Genomic DNA, 16,597 nt, shown 5'->3' on the forward strand with positions numbered 1-16,597 from the left:
GGGGTCATTTTCATAATACATGTATTGTTATAGATCGCATAGATTGTGTGTGGACGATTCAATCAACTAATCAATTTAAACGACATGTTGAGTGAATAGGAGGTTGCATGAACCAAAGGAGAAAACGAAAGAAAGACTCCGTAACATCTTTGGAAGAGCAAAATGGTATATGAGACGTTTGTGTCAAGAACCATGGGAGAGCCGAAGTGCTTCTCTGACGAGTACAAGGAAAAACCAATATAATGCATGTCTTTGTGTAGTGCAATGTTTGTAAGATTAGTGGGGTGGAAATGATAAGTGGGAAGAAAGAGGGTAGGAAGAAAGAGGATTTGATTCGCCTAGTGCCTGTGACAACCCATTGAAAGATTGGGCAAGTGCTCTGTAATGGGCAGAGGAGTCCACATCTGGTATTTTGACTACGTGTTTTTGGTCCTTGTGCTGGGACAAAGAAAGATGGGTGCTGCGTCTGCTGCCCTTTTGGTACATCTATAGCTTGCTAAACTATGGATCTGGCCCCACCTTAGGATCTGTCCTACGCTCTGTGAAAGAGTCCAAGGATTGTGTTTGGATGGCTTGGGTGTATCTATCATGGGAAAGATCCGAGGGACAACTGCTATTAACAGTCCTCCATGTATCCAAGTCACTTAGTAGCTTTAGTGTAAGGAGCCCTTGACTGATTATTTTGTATGGTGAGTTTGTATCTATATATTTGTCTATGGCAGTTGTGTAGATTGATTTGCAATGCATTTCTGATTTTTTATCTCGGCCATTTCCAGCAAGAAAGAGTTTGCAGATTGTAATAAAATTTTCATGGCTGGTACATATTGCACGTTTGATGACAAATCTTTATATTACGCTAATATGTCGAATTGCTGGTGCTTTAGCTCTATTGTGAGAAAGGCATGCTTTCAGAAGGCAAATTTGAACAACTGAAAGCGGTTTTGGATATTGGTGACATAGTTGGTGCATCTGGCTCGATCAAACGGACAGAGAAAGGTATGTGTAGAACTGCAAATGACTTTATGATAATGGTGTTATAGTGACCCTAAGAGAACCACCTAAGAGAACCAATGTTTGAAGCTGCACTTTTTAGAAGTTTTTAGTTAAGATCAGATAGCATATGCATATCACCAAGGAACCACCAGCATGATGGCATGGACAAGCTGAGGAGCATGTATTTTGATTCTTCAGTATAGAGAGAGATTTCAAATCTTCTTTTTTATTGAGAGTTGAAGCCACAATGTTGATGGCCATATATTCTCAATTTCATAAAGCTTCATATATATTGTAGCTAAAAGAAGTAAAAAGACTCTCTTACCTCTGGAAGTATCGATTCCAATCAGGAAATGAATCAAATTAGAAATGAGACAGTAGGTACTCCTCCTGTTCTCCTCAATTTTATGAATGGCCACAGTCCAGGGTTGTTGGTGTGCTTTTCTCTAAAATTTGAATATAGAGCACATGTTTGCTTTTTGCCCTCACATGGGGCCTGAGAGAAGCTTTTAGGGCTGAGTTTAGGATGCTTTTGGTGGCTTGCAATTCTCCGCACCTTGTGAGGAAGCAGCCCCTTGTAAGAAATCCTAGTAATTTAACATCATTAGTGAGCTAAGAATTAGAAAGAGACTGTCATGATAGTAGAGAACAAGATCTGTATCAAGATAAGTGTATGAGAATGCATTGCTCCATACAATAGGCATCTCTTATATAGAGAGCGAAGAGCCTCACTTGAGTGTTTGCCGAGAGGGTATGTGCATGAAGAGGTGTGTATCCGTTGTGAAGTGTGTGACCCTTTGTGAGGGAGCATACATTGTATTGCTGTAAATAGAAGTAATGCTTCATGAAAGAGTGCGTCTTTATCAAATAGTTTTAGCTCTTGTGAAGGATTGTGCCTCATTGGGAAGTGTCTTGTCAAAAGGGCATATCCTTTCACACAAATACCTGTCCATTGAACCATTCATAAGTCAGAGGTCAGGAAAGTATTAAGCTGTGATCATGACATCCTCTCCCACTCAAAAAAGGATCTTGGTGGAAGAATCAGTGTGCAGTACATCATGACTGATGCCACAATTCTCTTTCAAGATGTCGGGATACTGCTGCTTATCTGCATCAGTTCGCCAAGTAATGTAGGAGTAGGATTCTAGTTAAGTTGACACGAATGATCTGATCAGCTAACACGCTCTATATTGTGGTGGAAAAAGGTTGGAGCTATCGGATTGCCATAGGCTGCTTGAAATGTTGTCATGCCGAAAGCACTTTGGAAAGAGTTCTTGTATGCAAAGTGAACAAGTGGCAAATACCGTTCCCGACATGATAGTTGTGCGAGATGTATCCACCTAAGCTGATTCACAGGCAGTAAGGTGGAGAAGAACACACTAGAAAGAGAGTCTACAAGCGCTCAAGGTCGAGCATGCGGGCTCAGAGATCTAGAAGTGCTTGACATCTAGTAGGAGAACCTTTTGGTATTGTATCTTGTCCTACTTTGTGGACGGACGGAAATATAAAGAGTTGCTTCTATATAACATACACTCCAGCCCTTCTTTTGATGGTGCTGACTCTTCCTCTTCTGAAGACACAGGTTTTGATGACACCTCTAAAGATGACCTGGATGGGGACTCTAATGATACCTCTGATGTTTCTTCTTACTAGCTATTGCAGGCTGATATATTCAACATCTCTGGTTTTCTCCTGTGTTTCCCCTTTGGGGTTTTTACTACTGCTGCGTTTGTACTACTTAGTGTTTTTCCAAGAATGTACACCTTTTTGGTATAAGCTGGATTGTGTACAAAGATATGACTCTTGAAGCTAATATGAAGTAAAACTTTTTCTCTGCTCAAAACACACGCCTTGAAATTCAGTATGCAGTGTCCTAGCTGAGCAGCTTTATGCATGCCCAAACTCTTCGCATTGGCAAGCTGTGAATTGTGTGTTCCGTTATTTGCAGGGCACCCGATGTCCTGGTTTGCTCTTTTCCGCGGGGGGGGGGAGGGGTGACTTTCACTTACATGCCTATAATGATTCAAATTGGGCTGGTGATTTTGATACTCAAGAGTCCACATTGGTAGGCTGTGAATTGTGTTCCATTATTTGCAAGGCACACAATCTCTTGGTTTGCTCTTTCCCAGGGGGGTGACTTTCACTTGCATGCTTACAGCAGTTCAAATTGGGCTGGTGATTTTGATACTTAGAAGTCTACTAGTGGTAACTGTTTCTTTTTTGGACACTCGTGCATTTCTTGGCTAAGCAAGAAATAGTTTACAGTGGCTACCTCATCATGTGAGGCTGAGTATAGGGCAGCCTTCATGACCACGGTTGAGCGTATTTGGCTGAGGCGTTTGTTGGGTGATCTTGATCCATCATTGAAGGAGCCTACTCCAATTCTCACTGACAGTTGGAGTGCCATAGCAATGGCGCGGAATCTTGTACATCATCTTGGTCTTCTTCCCAACACAACAGAATGTGCCGTATCTCTTCACCAAAGCATTACCTCGTCCGAAGTTTGAGGCTTTTCGCAAAGCTTTAAACTTATATCCGTTAGTTGATTGATGTTTACCTTGTACATTGTGGCATCGTCATTGCGGGGGGGTGTTAGAAATATTTATATCTCCTAAGGTGGTGGCCAATGTTATGTAATAAGGGTCTAGGGGCACTTTTTCCCTTTATTAAGGTTTTTTACCCCTAACCTCAGCTAGAGGTTGAGTTTATGGGTGAGGTAGTCACCACACATCTTCTGACCCAAGTTAGGGCTCATCATAGGGTTTTGTTCCTATGATTACCCTAGCTTTGTAGTTCATTTGTGGTGTTGCAATTTCATTCCAGCTTATAGATAAGCCTTGAGTGCTCAAACTCAATAAGACCTTTAACTTGTGTGTGCATATATTTTCCAAATGGGAGTTTGTGCATCTTCCCATATGACGGTCCTCACAATATGACATGTTTGGCTGTACCTGATCTAAAGCATCTACTATATTAAGCCTTTTGAAGTGCAAAGGTTTTTGACACTTATATGTGCCATCCTCTTGTGCCATAGGTTAGTGGAGCGGCTCTAAAGGACTACATGGATGCTTTAGTGTGCCTTCAAACAAACATATCTAGCACTGGCTCACAGCCTTCAAGAATGGGTTTTAGATGGTGTATTTGTCTTTTATGAGAATCACACACATGCCTGCAAATGGAGTAGGTTTTTCTTGAGACCTTGTTTGTATTGTACAATTTTCAAGTGCTCTCGAGATTTCTCATGTCAACTGAAGACATGAACGCGTCCTTCACTTCGAAACGGTAAGCATTTGCCTCATAATTGCCTCCACATTGCATGGTTGAGATACATTATTGGAGTCTCCTAGACTGTGTGTGTTTGCTTGTATTCACTGGAAGATCTGTAAACATAGCCACGTCCCTTGCATTATGAGTGTTTGTATTTTCTGAAATTTTCCTGATTGCCTCCTTTTGTTGGCATCCGCCCCATTTTTGTGCTTTTGTTGACTTGGCTGACAAGTGGTTCTGGTTTTATCATCTAGGAGAGCTTTCGGTGAAGGTGAAGGAGTTTTCCATCCTTACAAAATCACTATTGCCGCTACCAGACAAGTGGCATGGGCTTACTGATATTGAGAAACGATATCGCCAGCGGTAAAGTCAGGTTCTGTTCCCTGTCATTATAGTTGATTTTATTACCTACAATTAAATGTTGATCTTGCTATAGCTCAAAAATCAAATGTTGATCTTGCTGCACTTCAACTAATTTTCAAAAAAATATTTACTATGTGTTTCAAGTTAGATTGTTGGCAATGTGCATAAATATGCTGTTTTTGTTTTTAGGTACAGGGGATCATGGGCGCCCTTGTTCATGGCAACAAGTTTGACTTCCATCTCCTTTGGTTCCAAATCCTTTTGCACCTTGGTAGAGGATGAGTAGCTATCATTTGAGGAGGAAGACATTGATGCACATGCACGTGGAGAGGATGTTACTTTTGATGCGCACATTAATGCCGACCATGGGACCATGGTCTTCCGCTCACCGCTATTCATGACCATGATGGCAACCGTGTTGCAGGATCTTTCCCAAGGTTTCATGGGACGTACCATCTAGAGGAGCAACAACAACGTGCCAAAGGTGGTCCCTCAGACCCCATCTCCCAACATCTTAGAGTCAAGACTATGGTATACTCATGCTGGTGGACCCTTGACAGCTCCGCATCATACTATGGCTAGAGATAGGGATCTTGCGACAAGCGGTGATTCGGCTTGGGGTTAGTAGGCCATCTCTTCTGAGGGGATCATCTCTCTATTGGACTTCCTTGACATGTTGATGGTATATTCCCAACGTGTGCAATTCTCTCCCCACCCTAAGGGGTTGATTCTATTACTGGCTCGGGTAAACCTTTTCAACAAGGACCCCTCGCAGAGCAATCATGAGGGTTGAACATACATGTATGGGTGGGATCTTCACCTGCTGCAAGAATCTGTTTATTAGAGACCAGCTTCATCCATTGGTCACCCTTGGACTAATTGACATTCAATCGAGTACGCCTAGCTAGTACGCCTAGCTAGGAGCCATCAAGAAGTAGAATAATCCAGTGCGCGCTAGCAAAAATCAAAATTCCATGTGCAACAATAGATGAGAGGAACTGAGCTAAGACAGAAATGCTAACTCCACCGCATGATCCAAGAGCGAGACCAAAAAGTATATGCATGTTCATGGGACAGGTAGAGCAACAAGAAAACTATCTTTATAGCATCAAAGATACGTCACGTTTCATATAGAACTTGAACATATGCATACATCAACTTCTCATTAACCACAAGATCTAAGAACTCTGAAGCAAGAAGGTAATCTACTCATCAAATCACACAACAAAATTGAAGAAAAATTGCAAAACTTGTTGGAGAACCCCCACAGGATTAGATATGAAGCTCCCTCCTACTCAAACTGAACAACGGCTGCCCACAGAACCTCTGAATGTGTCTCTAGTAGGAGATGAGGACAATACACCTAGTCCTGCCAAAGAACAAGTGCTCAAATGATGATGGTATCACTCCAACCTTTTTTTAATCATGCACTAGGATACCATTGAGGGTTTTATCACTGTGGCACCCTTCCCGCTTGAAACGTCTCATCTACCTCATTGCCAAAGGGGGGACATGATGCTGATTGAGCAGTGAAGGTCTATGACTCTTCTAGGCACCGCCTAGAAGATTCTCATCAAGGCAGTGAGCTTGAGACTCCAACCACTTCTCCCTGATCTAATCCATGAGACTTAGATTTGTAGATGGCTGGAGCATCTTCTATAATATTTTCTTATTTTTGCAAGCAGATGAATAGGCCAAAGAGAGCCATCAACCGTTTTCGTCTCTAGCTTTACTTGGAGAAAGTATATGATAGACTAGACTAGAGTAGATCCAATCGTATGATACGGGTGAGATGGGATTAGGGGGGATGGGGGAATCCAAAGAGGACTGAAAGGAGGGGAGTTGGTTCGTCTGAATACCTTGACTGACAAACCATTTGGATCTACGCTTGTACCAGCCTCCAGGCCATGCTAACCCCTCTCTTTGCTAGTCGTTTGGACTCTTGTGCCAATCTTAGTAGTCTCCAACTAGGCAAAGCCCAAACCCTGTGAAGGTATGTGATTGTCTGAAAGATGGCATCAATTTGGAGTTGTGTCATGGCGAACTCTACCTCTATATTTGATGAGGGATGGAGGGCCTACTCGAATCATCCGGAATCCCATAATCACTTGTAGCCTCTCAAGTCTTCTTCAATCAATCGTAAGCAATCACTCTCCCACAAGGGTGCTGCATACACGGCTGTCGGCCTCACTAGTGTATTAAATAGCCATGCCTTCGTGTGTGTGGGGGGGGGGGTGGAAGCATTGTCGCTCTAGCTGGGCTAGCCTTGACGTCATGTAAGCTGTGCCCTGGCTGCATGAATCATTGTGAAAATTGGTCCCATAAAGCTGCCCCTAGATAAGTGTAAGACTGCACAATCTCAACCGGCTCCCCTCAGTAATTTAAACTGTGCCGATGAAAATCATAACCTTGGTCTTACCAAGGTTGACTGTCAAGCCTCTCTCTCTCTACAAAACAACTCTAGGGCCTCTAGGTGTCTCTGTATGCATGCTGTTGAAGAGGATATGGTGACTATACCATCTGAGGTACAACAATAGTCGTATCATGAATCAGCAAGCAGTGATTCCTTGCCTCCAAGGCAGTCAATGAAGGTTGTTATCTCATCAATGTGAGCCCAAAGAGTGTTGGTTGAGAGGGGGCATCCTTGCTTCACTCCGAGCGTTCTCTCAATCTAGTTTGACAGACCTCCTGGGGCATGTACTCTCCTTCTGACTGACTCATACAGATTCATCACTCCCAAAATCATTACTGTTGGGATCGTATCTCTTGAAGACTCTTAATCATAGGGGATCACAAAGTGTGTCAAGGCCTTCTGAAAGTCTACAAAGCAAGGGTAGACTTTCTGGGATCTGAGTCTTGCCTCATCAATAACAGCTGGTAGAGTGAAGATGCGGTCAAGAGTAGAATGCTACCTCCGGGACCGAGCCTATCTCAAAGCCCGTTGTCCTTGTGCCTTTGTATAGGAGTTGTTCTCTCTCTCTAGCACCGATCCGTAAATCTTGGCCAATGTGTGACCAATCATGAGAGTGCAATGGGGTACCCCTGCTTTGTGTATTGGCACGATGGTGGTGGTGGAAGTTGTGGCATATAGCATGATTAAACATTTGCGCTAAGATTAGGGCCAAGACCTGCTGTCCATATGCAAAATGCTCTGTCCACAGCCCCTCATGGTCCCGGGCTCTCCGTTGTGGAGCTGACACAATGCAGCTCGTACATTCAATGCCGGGTATTGCACATGATGTTATAGGGGCAGTCATGGCTTTGTACGAGAGAGGCACATGCAAAGTATGCACCATACACAGGGGTTGCCAAAGGAGGCGAGCAGCATCGTTGGGTGAAGCAAGGGAGTCCCCTCTCCCCCACCCTCTTTGGCTTGCATATTGATGAGTTCCCTTCTTTTGTGGATGAGAGGCGTGGATCTACTTTGGCGTAGTTTGTTGTATCTATCGTGCTATATGCCGATGATGTTGTTCTCATCTCTGACATAGTAGAGGGGCTGCAGATGCATTTAATAGCTTTGTAGTCCTTTTGTGTAGAGGGACATGAAGGTCAGCTTGGATAAAACGAAGGTTATGATCTTCAATCCCAATGACACTTAGCCTCAGCACAAGGCTTTCGCATTCTTAATACTTGGAATTCACTTTGGTCCCAAGTTTACCATGAAACTGGCAGCACAGGTACGCTTTGTTAGAGGACTCAGGACATGCTTCATTGTTGAGATTGGAGAATAATGTTTTAGCATATAAATACAAAATCAATCCTCTCTGATTCCCAGTTCGACCAGCAGCCCTTTACAGAGGTGTCGTTTGGGCAATAGACATTAAAGTGTCAAATACGCAGCCTTGAAGTTACAAAATAGCCAAGCCAAAGATCATGGGGGCCTATGCAGTTATGAGTACATTGCATATGGACTGAGTATCTTGGCCCATATCTTAGCAAAGCTATTTAATGAAGTGGTCTGGGCTGGTTCCTTCACTCCTGGACCCTCAACTCCATTGTCTCGATCCATATTGCAGGGGATCCCATGAACTACAGGACCATCATGACTGGGCGTGCTGTGTCCAAGATTTATGCCTTAACAAGATTTATGCCTTAACACTCGATACTAAGGTTAATCAGTTCATAGAGCGCCAAGGATTCAGAGTCATTTGACTAGCGAATTCTCGAGTAGACCATGCGAAAATGGATCACATCTTTAGGTGTCATTGAAGAGGCTAGGGCATGGAAGCAAAGTGTTACTCTTGTTTTGTGGATTTTCACAAGGCTTTTGAGACAGGGCCACGGGCTCAGACTTACGGTACAGTTGGGGTATCATTGGGCAATCTTGACACTCAAGGAGCGGGTATCAATAGAGTTCAAAGAGCAAATACGGCCGCCCTTTATCACCGATCTTATCTTGTGTGTACATAAATGAGCTTGAGTCATCCATCATGACACTGGTCTGGGCATGCTCACCTCTATGTGGATCTCAACCCTTGTGAAGCAAAGGTTACGCTCTTCAACACGTCTTGAGCAACTGCAACCAAGAGCAGTCCACATTTGATAGGGCACTAGTGGAGGTTGTTGCGTCTTATACATATTTGGGAGTTCTCTTTTGAGGTCCGATTTTCACGACTAGACTTATGCAGGACCAATTAAGTAGAGGGTATGCGGCATGCCACATTTGCTAGACTTGAGCACTAGTGCTTCTAGTCCTATTTTCAGTATCCCAGGACCAAGTCTCTCCTCTTTGACACTCGTGTTTGTCTAGCTTTTGGGATGTATGGCAAACTCTTTTGGGACCCAAATCTATGAGAGGCAGACTTGCTCGAGTGGGCTTTCCTTCTTGCATAGATGATCCATATATAGCAAGTCATTGGTTCCACACCATATCCCACTAGGAGAGTTGGAGCCACTCTCTTACAACTTGATGCATCCTTTGAGATGGTCATGTACCTCCATAAAGTTTGGGACTCGGCACTACAACATTGGGACCTTGGCTGCTTGTGACCTTGTCTATGGCATTAGTGGTACGCTTGGACATGTAGATCGTTTGTAGAGACTCCATATGGATAGATTGCCATGGTTTCATTATAGGGCATCCACATACCCTGCATAGCCTTCACTGTCCACTGCTCTCACTAACCTTGGCAATAGCCCTCCATTCCTATTCCAGAAAGCTTGCACAGAGCATGGAACTGTCACTAGTAACCACACTTGGCCACACAGTTTCCCATAGCTGTCACTAGTGCCCAATTAGCCATCCATCTGCTCAATGCAGAGAAAGAAAGCATACATACGCTTTCTCAACTGTCCAGGACTGCCACTACCTATAGTCTCTCACCCTATGGGCAGCAAATATTGTAATACATCAACTTGTTTCCCATAAGAGAACTGGCATCACAGCACATCAAACATTATGGCAGTCATACCAATATCATCCCTCTGGCATCAATGACATTACACAGTCCGTTAGGCATCCATAAACAATGCGGGTTCTTTGCTGAGAATGGCTCCCACCAAACATGGCAAATAGGCATCCATTTGAGTTCCAAAACACTTGCACTCAGCATAGGCCTGTTCCTAGCAACCAATACTTGGTCACAGAGTCCCTTGCAACTGCCTTGAGTGCCCTCTTAGCCATTCACCTGCCCAGAACAAGGATAAAGAATGGATACACATTGGCAATGCTTCACTCTCTGATAGGCATCAAGAGCACCAAATGATGAGCCCATAAGGCCACCCTATGCTTCAGCCACCTCTCTAACCAGCCAGCTCCTCACTACTGAAGTGCATCGACAGATAAGCCCGTTGACGACCAATGAGATGCACCAAGTCCAATTCAAGACCTCAAGGTAGTCTCATCGTGACCAGCTGCCCTCTCTTTCCATGACGAGTCACAAAGGCATTAGCTGAGGGTTGGCCATGCACGTACAACAATTGACAACAGCCACGGGTGAGCATGCCTTGCTCATGGCCTTTACACCTAGCCTGCCCCTCTCGAAAGCAGTAAGTGCAGCTGAACGGACAGCTCAACCTCCAGTCCAAGGTCATATACTCCAGCTATGTATATGGGTTTTAAAACACCAACAATTCCTTCGGCTAAGGCTTCAAAGGGCATCGCCTGCACATAGCAAGCTCCCTCGCAGCAGCTCACCATCCCAAGTATTCTCCAACAGCCGAGATCTCTTCTGCTAGCGCCCACCACTCGCAAAGTCAAATGCCACTCTGCCCTTAGTCCCGAAGCAATTAGTGTGCGCCATACAACGTCCAGCCAGCCCCGACAACGTGCTCCCCTATGCCATCTCTAGCAACCAAGATCTTTGAGTAGGATCACCACCGAAGCTAGCCAACCCCATCGGCCCTTACGCGTGCGCCATCCCACCGTTGTTCAGCCCAGGAGCTTTCCAAGGAATTCCTTTCCAAAACCATTTGCAAGGGCCAGCCATGTGGCAGCCCATGATTGATTTGGCGTTTGGACCTTAATTTGCTCCCAGGCCTTCTAAGTGGTCAACACCAATACATTTGCACCTTGCCCCTTCTATGGGGACCTTTCAAATGTCTTGTTTTAAGGGGGATTGTGCTCGACAATCTTCAAAGGTTGATTGTTTCCTCATTTGCCAAAGGTCAATGCATACAGTGGATGAAAGGACATGCAAATAACCGAGAGGCCAATTAGCACTTGTGGGAAAGGTGTGTTGTAGAGCAAGTGACCAAGATCTATGGTGCTTGTATGGGAATTCTTTAACACAATGCATTAGGTGGGTTGCTTTAGAATAGGACAAGGTTAGGGATTGGCATAAGTAGTTCATGAAGTAAAGAAGGTATACTTGAAGGAAAAGAAACTTTGTTTGGGGGGATTCTCTAAACTATCATGTGGCAAAACCATCTTGTCATTTTTATGGCACCTATATTTTTTGATCAACTACATCATTGGATGATGGTGGAAATATGGACTTAAATGAATTTGAATGTAAAAAAATAGTTGGTGTCTATGAAGTGCAAAGTTTGCACAACAGACGATCTTTTTTCCACATAACACTGGGTTAATAAATTTCATGTATCTTATGGTTAATCTCCTTTTTTGGCAGCCGCTTAGAGATTGGATGTTTTTTTGTTAGGTATGTGGACATGATTATGAACCCCGAAGTCGCAAATGTTTTTCGCGTACGCGCACAGGTGTGCTTCATACTTCATTATTAATGAAGAGTCATTTCCAATTTCTTCTATTGTTTACATGTGAATGTCTTATCTTCCTTACACTAAAATTTTTTGAACTAATTTTCAACTAATATGGCATGGATCCATCTTGTCATTTGAAAAGCTGTTTGTTGTAGAATTGTATATGAGAAGGCTTCATGTTGTTGTCAGTGAGTCAAATGAGGACTGCTATGGTGGGGTCTTAGCACAATTCCTTAGTCCATGTTTCAATAGGGGTGCCTGGTCATTTTTCTGGCCTCATGTATAATTTAGTTTTCTTCAAGAAATACAAGCGTATATGTTCTTGCATATTTTTCACTTTTCCGTTTGCTTCCATGAAAGTTTGCCTTAGTAATGTAGTTGCATAAGCTTGTAGGTTTTTTAAAGACTTCAATGCATCTTCTCTTTTGCCTCGTAACAGATTAGAGAAAGAAAGGAAGAAGATCTATCAACGTCTGTGAAAGGCCAAAATGACCTATGAGACCCAGTTTGAGTTACATCATGAGGGAAGAACACGTTGAAGGGGATGCAGCCTCCTGTACACCCTCTTCCCAACCCCTGTACCCTCGCCTCCTAACTGCCTATCTTATTTGTCAGCCCCTACTCATGCAATTTTGGGCGTGGGTTGCCGTACAACTCCCTGGTGTCATATAGCACCGTTTGACCCATGTGTTTGTCTGTACACTGAAGATAAGCAAGAGAAGGAGAGGAGTTGGTAGGCATGGTAAGAGGTAGAATCAATGGAATCATGTGCACAAGAGAAGATGGGGAAATTAGAGAAAATGGTTTGTATACATGTGCTAGAGTTTTTATTGTTTTGGGCTGCAGATAAGTTCTTAAAACGTCTGTGTGACCTTTGCTACAGATAATTTCTAGAATACGAAAACTTGTGGAAGAGAGGGGATTTATTGAAGTTGAGACTCCTGTGCTTCAGGTACTTCCTTCTCTTGTGCTAAGCATCCTTCATTATCTTGATAAATGTCATTGGATGGTCTTTTATAAAGGTGACAGGTAACCTCTAGCATCCACATTAAAAGAAAATATGTTCTTTTATATGTATCTTTGCATTCGGCACATGGCATCGGGCACTTACAAATTGACGTTGGAGAATGGCGACACGTGGCATGAGGCATGTACAAAGTGCCTAGAATGGTAGTGTGTTTGGCAAGTTAAAAATGCCTTGATTGTTCAACATTCTAATTCTTAACAAGGAAATCGGCCGAGATTGCTATAAGGGGGTTCATCCCAAGCCTTGAACCAGAATGCATTCCTGGTGCAGCCTTAGAACAATACTTGCTCAAGTTGTGTTTTTGTAGATATGGATTCAGTAATAGTAGTTTTTCACCTTGCTTTAGAAGTTTTATTTGCTCATAGATGCTTGATTAGGTAATCTCATCTTTAGAATCTTCTTGTGGAGCACGCTTTGATTTCTATTCTTTTTCATTCTTGGCGTTTCCAAAATTCCTATTATTATTATTCCATGAAAAGAAACGTACTGAAAGTGTTGGCTGTCCTCTAGCCTACCTCTCAGGGTTCCAACTCATTGCCTAAAGTACCATGGAAGCCGGTGCCAATAGCTAGGGGGAGGTTATACAACCAATGGAAACCTAATCCATGAAATTATAGAAAATGCCTATAGGTGATGTCTTGCCAAAATGCTTGCTCTTGTTGGTGGCCATCTTAGAACCCTCCATACCTTGCTTCAAGATAGCTCGCAGAGGATAGATGATGTCCTGCAAGAATAGGCGAATGTGATTGTAGGTCTAGTGTGCTGCCCCCCCATCACGAGAGTACATTGTGTGATCTAGATTGAAGGCAAATGGAAGCAATGGAAATGGAGAAGGTGGAAGCAAATGAGCTGAAACTGTACAGTTGTGATGAATTGCAGGAATGAAGGAAAAGTACAAAGTACACACAGCATAATGAAACTCTAGGACAGGGTGTCCTAGTAGTACCTAGTGTACTAAGTGGCACATGTCATAAGTGCCCTAACTATCTAACTGCCCATATCTAGGCTTACAAGGAACTTTCTAGGCAGAAGAAGGCATGGATAGCCCATGGGATGGCCTACAAATCCCCGTCCATGGTATGGGCTGAAGTAGCCTGGATTAGTCTCAGAATATACCTAATGTCATGGTTGTACATGTTCAAGCTGTATGGATATAGCAACCTATGATTGTACAGAGCATAACAAATTACAAAAGGTACTAAGTTCAAAGATGCATTAGTGCCTGATTCTTGAGATCAGCCGATTTGCGGAGTGTTGAGGACTTAGAGCAGCAGGATAGGCTGGGTTTCGGTGTGATCATGGAACCATGGATCACATTCTCACGCTCATATGTATCATCGAGGGGGTGAGGGCACGGAAGCAGAGAGTTTACTGTTGCTTTGTGAATTTTCGCAAGCATTTGATATAGTTCCGAGAGCCCGCCTCATCCGGCGCCTACAAGATTTGAGTTATGACTAGGAGATCATTTGGGCTGTTATGGCACTTTATGAGAGTGTTTGAGGCTGAGTACGGGCGGGATCTGGGTGGACAAACGAGATTATTAGCACTATTGAGGTCAAATAAGGGTGTCCTTTATCACCTACCATGTTTGGCCTCTACATAGATGAGCTCGAGATAGTGATGCAGAACAGGGGGGGATGGATGCTCTCTTGCTGGCATGTTGATCCGGATATTGCTGTACGCAGATGATGTGGCTCTTTTGTCTTCCTCAACGGAGGGGCTCCAGAGACACCCTGACACATTGCAGTCTTTTTGTGAGTCTCATGATTTGAAGGTCAACTTGGGTAAAACCAGGGTTATGATCTTCAACACATCTCGAGCCGTCATGCGCCAAGAGCAATTCACATTTGATGGGTCTCGTGTTGAGATAGTTTCACCATACACGTATCTTGGGGTTGTCTTCTCCGGACCCATCTTCACTATGAGACCCGCGATGCACGCTCGTTTGGGCAGAGGATACACTTCATTGGCCAGACTAGAGAGGCAGTGCTTCCGCTCACACTTTTAGGATCCGCGGACCAAGGGGCTTCTTTTTGACTCCTTGGTCCGCCCAGCGGGGATGTATGGCAGCCCTTGCTGGGGGCCAGACTTGTCGGGTATAGAGTGGGCCCATGTAGAGCGGCTATAGGTTCTCATGCTATCATGGATGATCCGGAGTAAGCCATCTGTCCCTCACCGGATCAGTTAGGCTGAGTTTGGGTCATCCCCATTATAGCTAGATGCTGCATTTCAGGTCATCACATATTTGTATCGAGTCAGGGGGTATACGGATTACATTTTTGGGCGCAGCAGGCTACCATGGTTAGCATTGTTCTCCTCTATGGCTCTCTCAGCAGGAGAGGACCAGAGATGCTAGTATGCACGTACAGAGAGATGGTTTGAGCGACTAGGGCTCCACATGGATAGACTCCCTCCCTTCCAGTACAGTATCTACGCTCCGTTCTCTCCCCTCCTGTCACATGAGGGGAGAGAGACTCCCTTCCTTCCAGTACAGTATCGACGCTCCGTTCTCTCCCCTCCTATCACTTTTGGGTGCAGCAGGCTACCTTAGTTAGCATTGTCCTCCTCTATGGCTCTCTCAGTAGGATGGGACCAGAGATGCTGGTATGCACGCACAGAGAGATGGTTTGAGCAACTAGGGCTCCACATGGATAGACTCCCTCCCTTCCAGTACAGTATCGACGCTCCGTTCTCTCCCCTCCTGTCACATGAGGTCAACCAGGTAATCCCGCGAGGATCTCTTATAGCTACACACATTCCGCTAGGATCTCATATAGCTACACACATTTCGGACTTGGTTGGGACCGAGCAAACTTCCAATGAAGCTTAGCTTCTACAGAGATCATTGTTTACATATCACAAAGGAGGGTTTCATCGACCCACCAAGATACACGCAGAGGATCTCTATTGGGCAGTTCCGGGTCTCTTCACATAGACTTCGTATCGAGAGCGGCAGAGTAGAGCGCCTACCTAGGGAGATGTGCTTATGCACATTATGTGACATGCAGGAGGTTTAGACGGAGGAGCACTTCATCTTCAGGTGTCCCGTTTACTATGATATACGAGGGCGTTTCTACTACCTCTCTAGAGATAACTATGGGGTTTTGTCCGGATTCATTTCTTATCCATATTAGAGATGCTTGGCAGGCTTCATTCATGAGGTTGTCAAGCACTGCGAGAGGATACTTTGATCACGGAGACAGGAGCATACCTCTTCCTTGCCAGCCCCTCTCAGAGCGCGAGCTTCCAGTGAAGCTCAGCTTCTACTAGGATCACGGCTTGCATATCACAAAGGAGGGGTTCATTGACCAACCAGGATACACGCAGACCCACTTACCCCACTCACTGAGGATCTCTATTGCGGGTCTCTTCACATAGACTTCGTATTGAGAACGGTAGAGCAGAGGGCCTACCCAGGGAAAGGCGCATATGCACATTGTGTGACGTACAGGAGGTTGAGACGGAGGATGATTTCATCTTCAGGTGTCCTGTTTACTATGAGATTTGAGGGCGTTTCTACTGCCTCTTCAGAGATAGCTATGGGATTTTGTCTCGGTTCCTCTCCATGCTTAGCCACACCACACACACCACATAGGAAGCACGACACCTACCACGACATACACTTTGATCACAGTCTCTCACCGGCCTTCTCTGGACGCCTAAACAGACTCCTAACCTACATCGATCACATACCACTCATAGAGGACTGTGCTGCCCTGATTAGTCGCACACTCCACGAGGCTGCCCTCCAAATCTTTCCCCACACCACACGGTCCACTAGACCAC

The 16,597-nt window shown here is 44.4% G+C and overlaps 1 protein-coding gene across 1 annotated transcript in view; it reads left to right on the top strand.

Moving 5' to 3' along the window:
* OVA5 (Lysyl-tRNA synthetase, class II) overlaps window positions 1-16,597 on the top strand; it is a 110,151-nt gene that overhangs the window by 26,434 nt on the left and 67,120 nt on the right. The window contains exons 3-6 of the mRNA XM_087382955.1: window positions 885-996; window positions 4,515-4,623; window positions 11,724-11,781; window positions 12,668-12,736. Of these exons, the coding sequence (XP_087239081.1) occupies window positions 885-996; window positions 4,515-4,623; window positions 11,724-11,781; window positions 12,668-12,736 (348 nt within the window). The remainder of the gene's footprint in view (window positions 1-884; window positions 997-4,514; window positions 4,624-11,723; window positions 11,782-12,667; window positions 12,737-16,597) is intronic.

This window comes from Dipteris shenzhenensis, chromosome 12, assembly GCF_047967505.1.
Source record: "Dipteris shenzhenensis isolate YYH24624 ecotype China chromosome 12, Dip_SZ_1.0, whole genome shotgun sequence".
Taxonomy (NCBI): Eukaryota; Viridiplantae; Streptophyta; class Polypodiopsida; order Gleicheniales; family Dipteridaceae; genus Dipteris; species Dipteris shenzhenensis.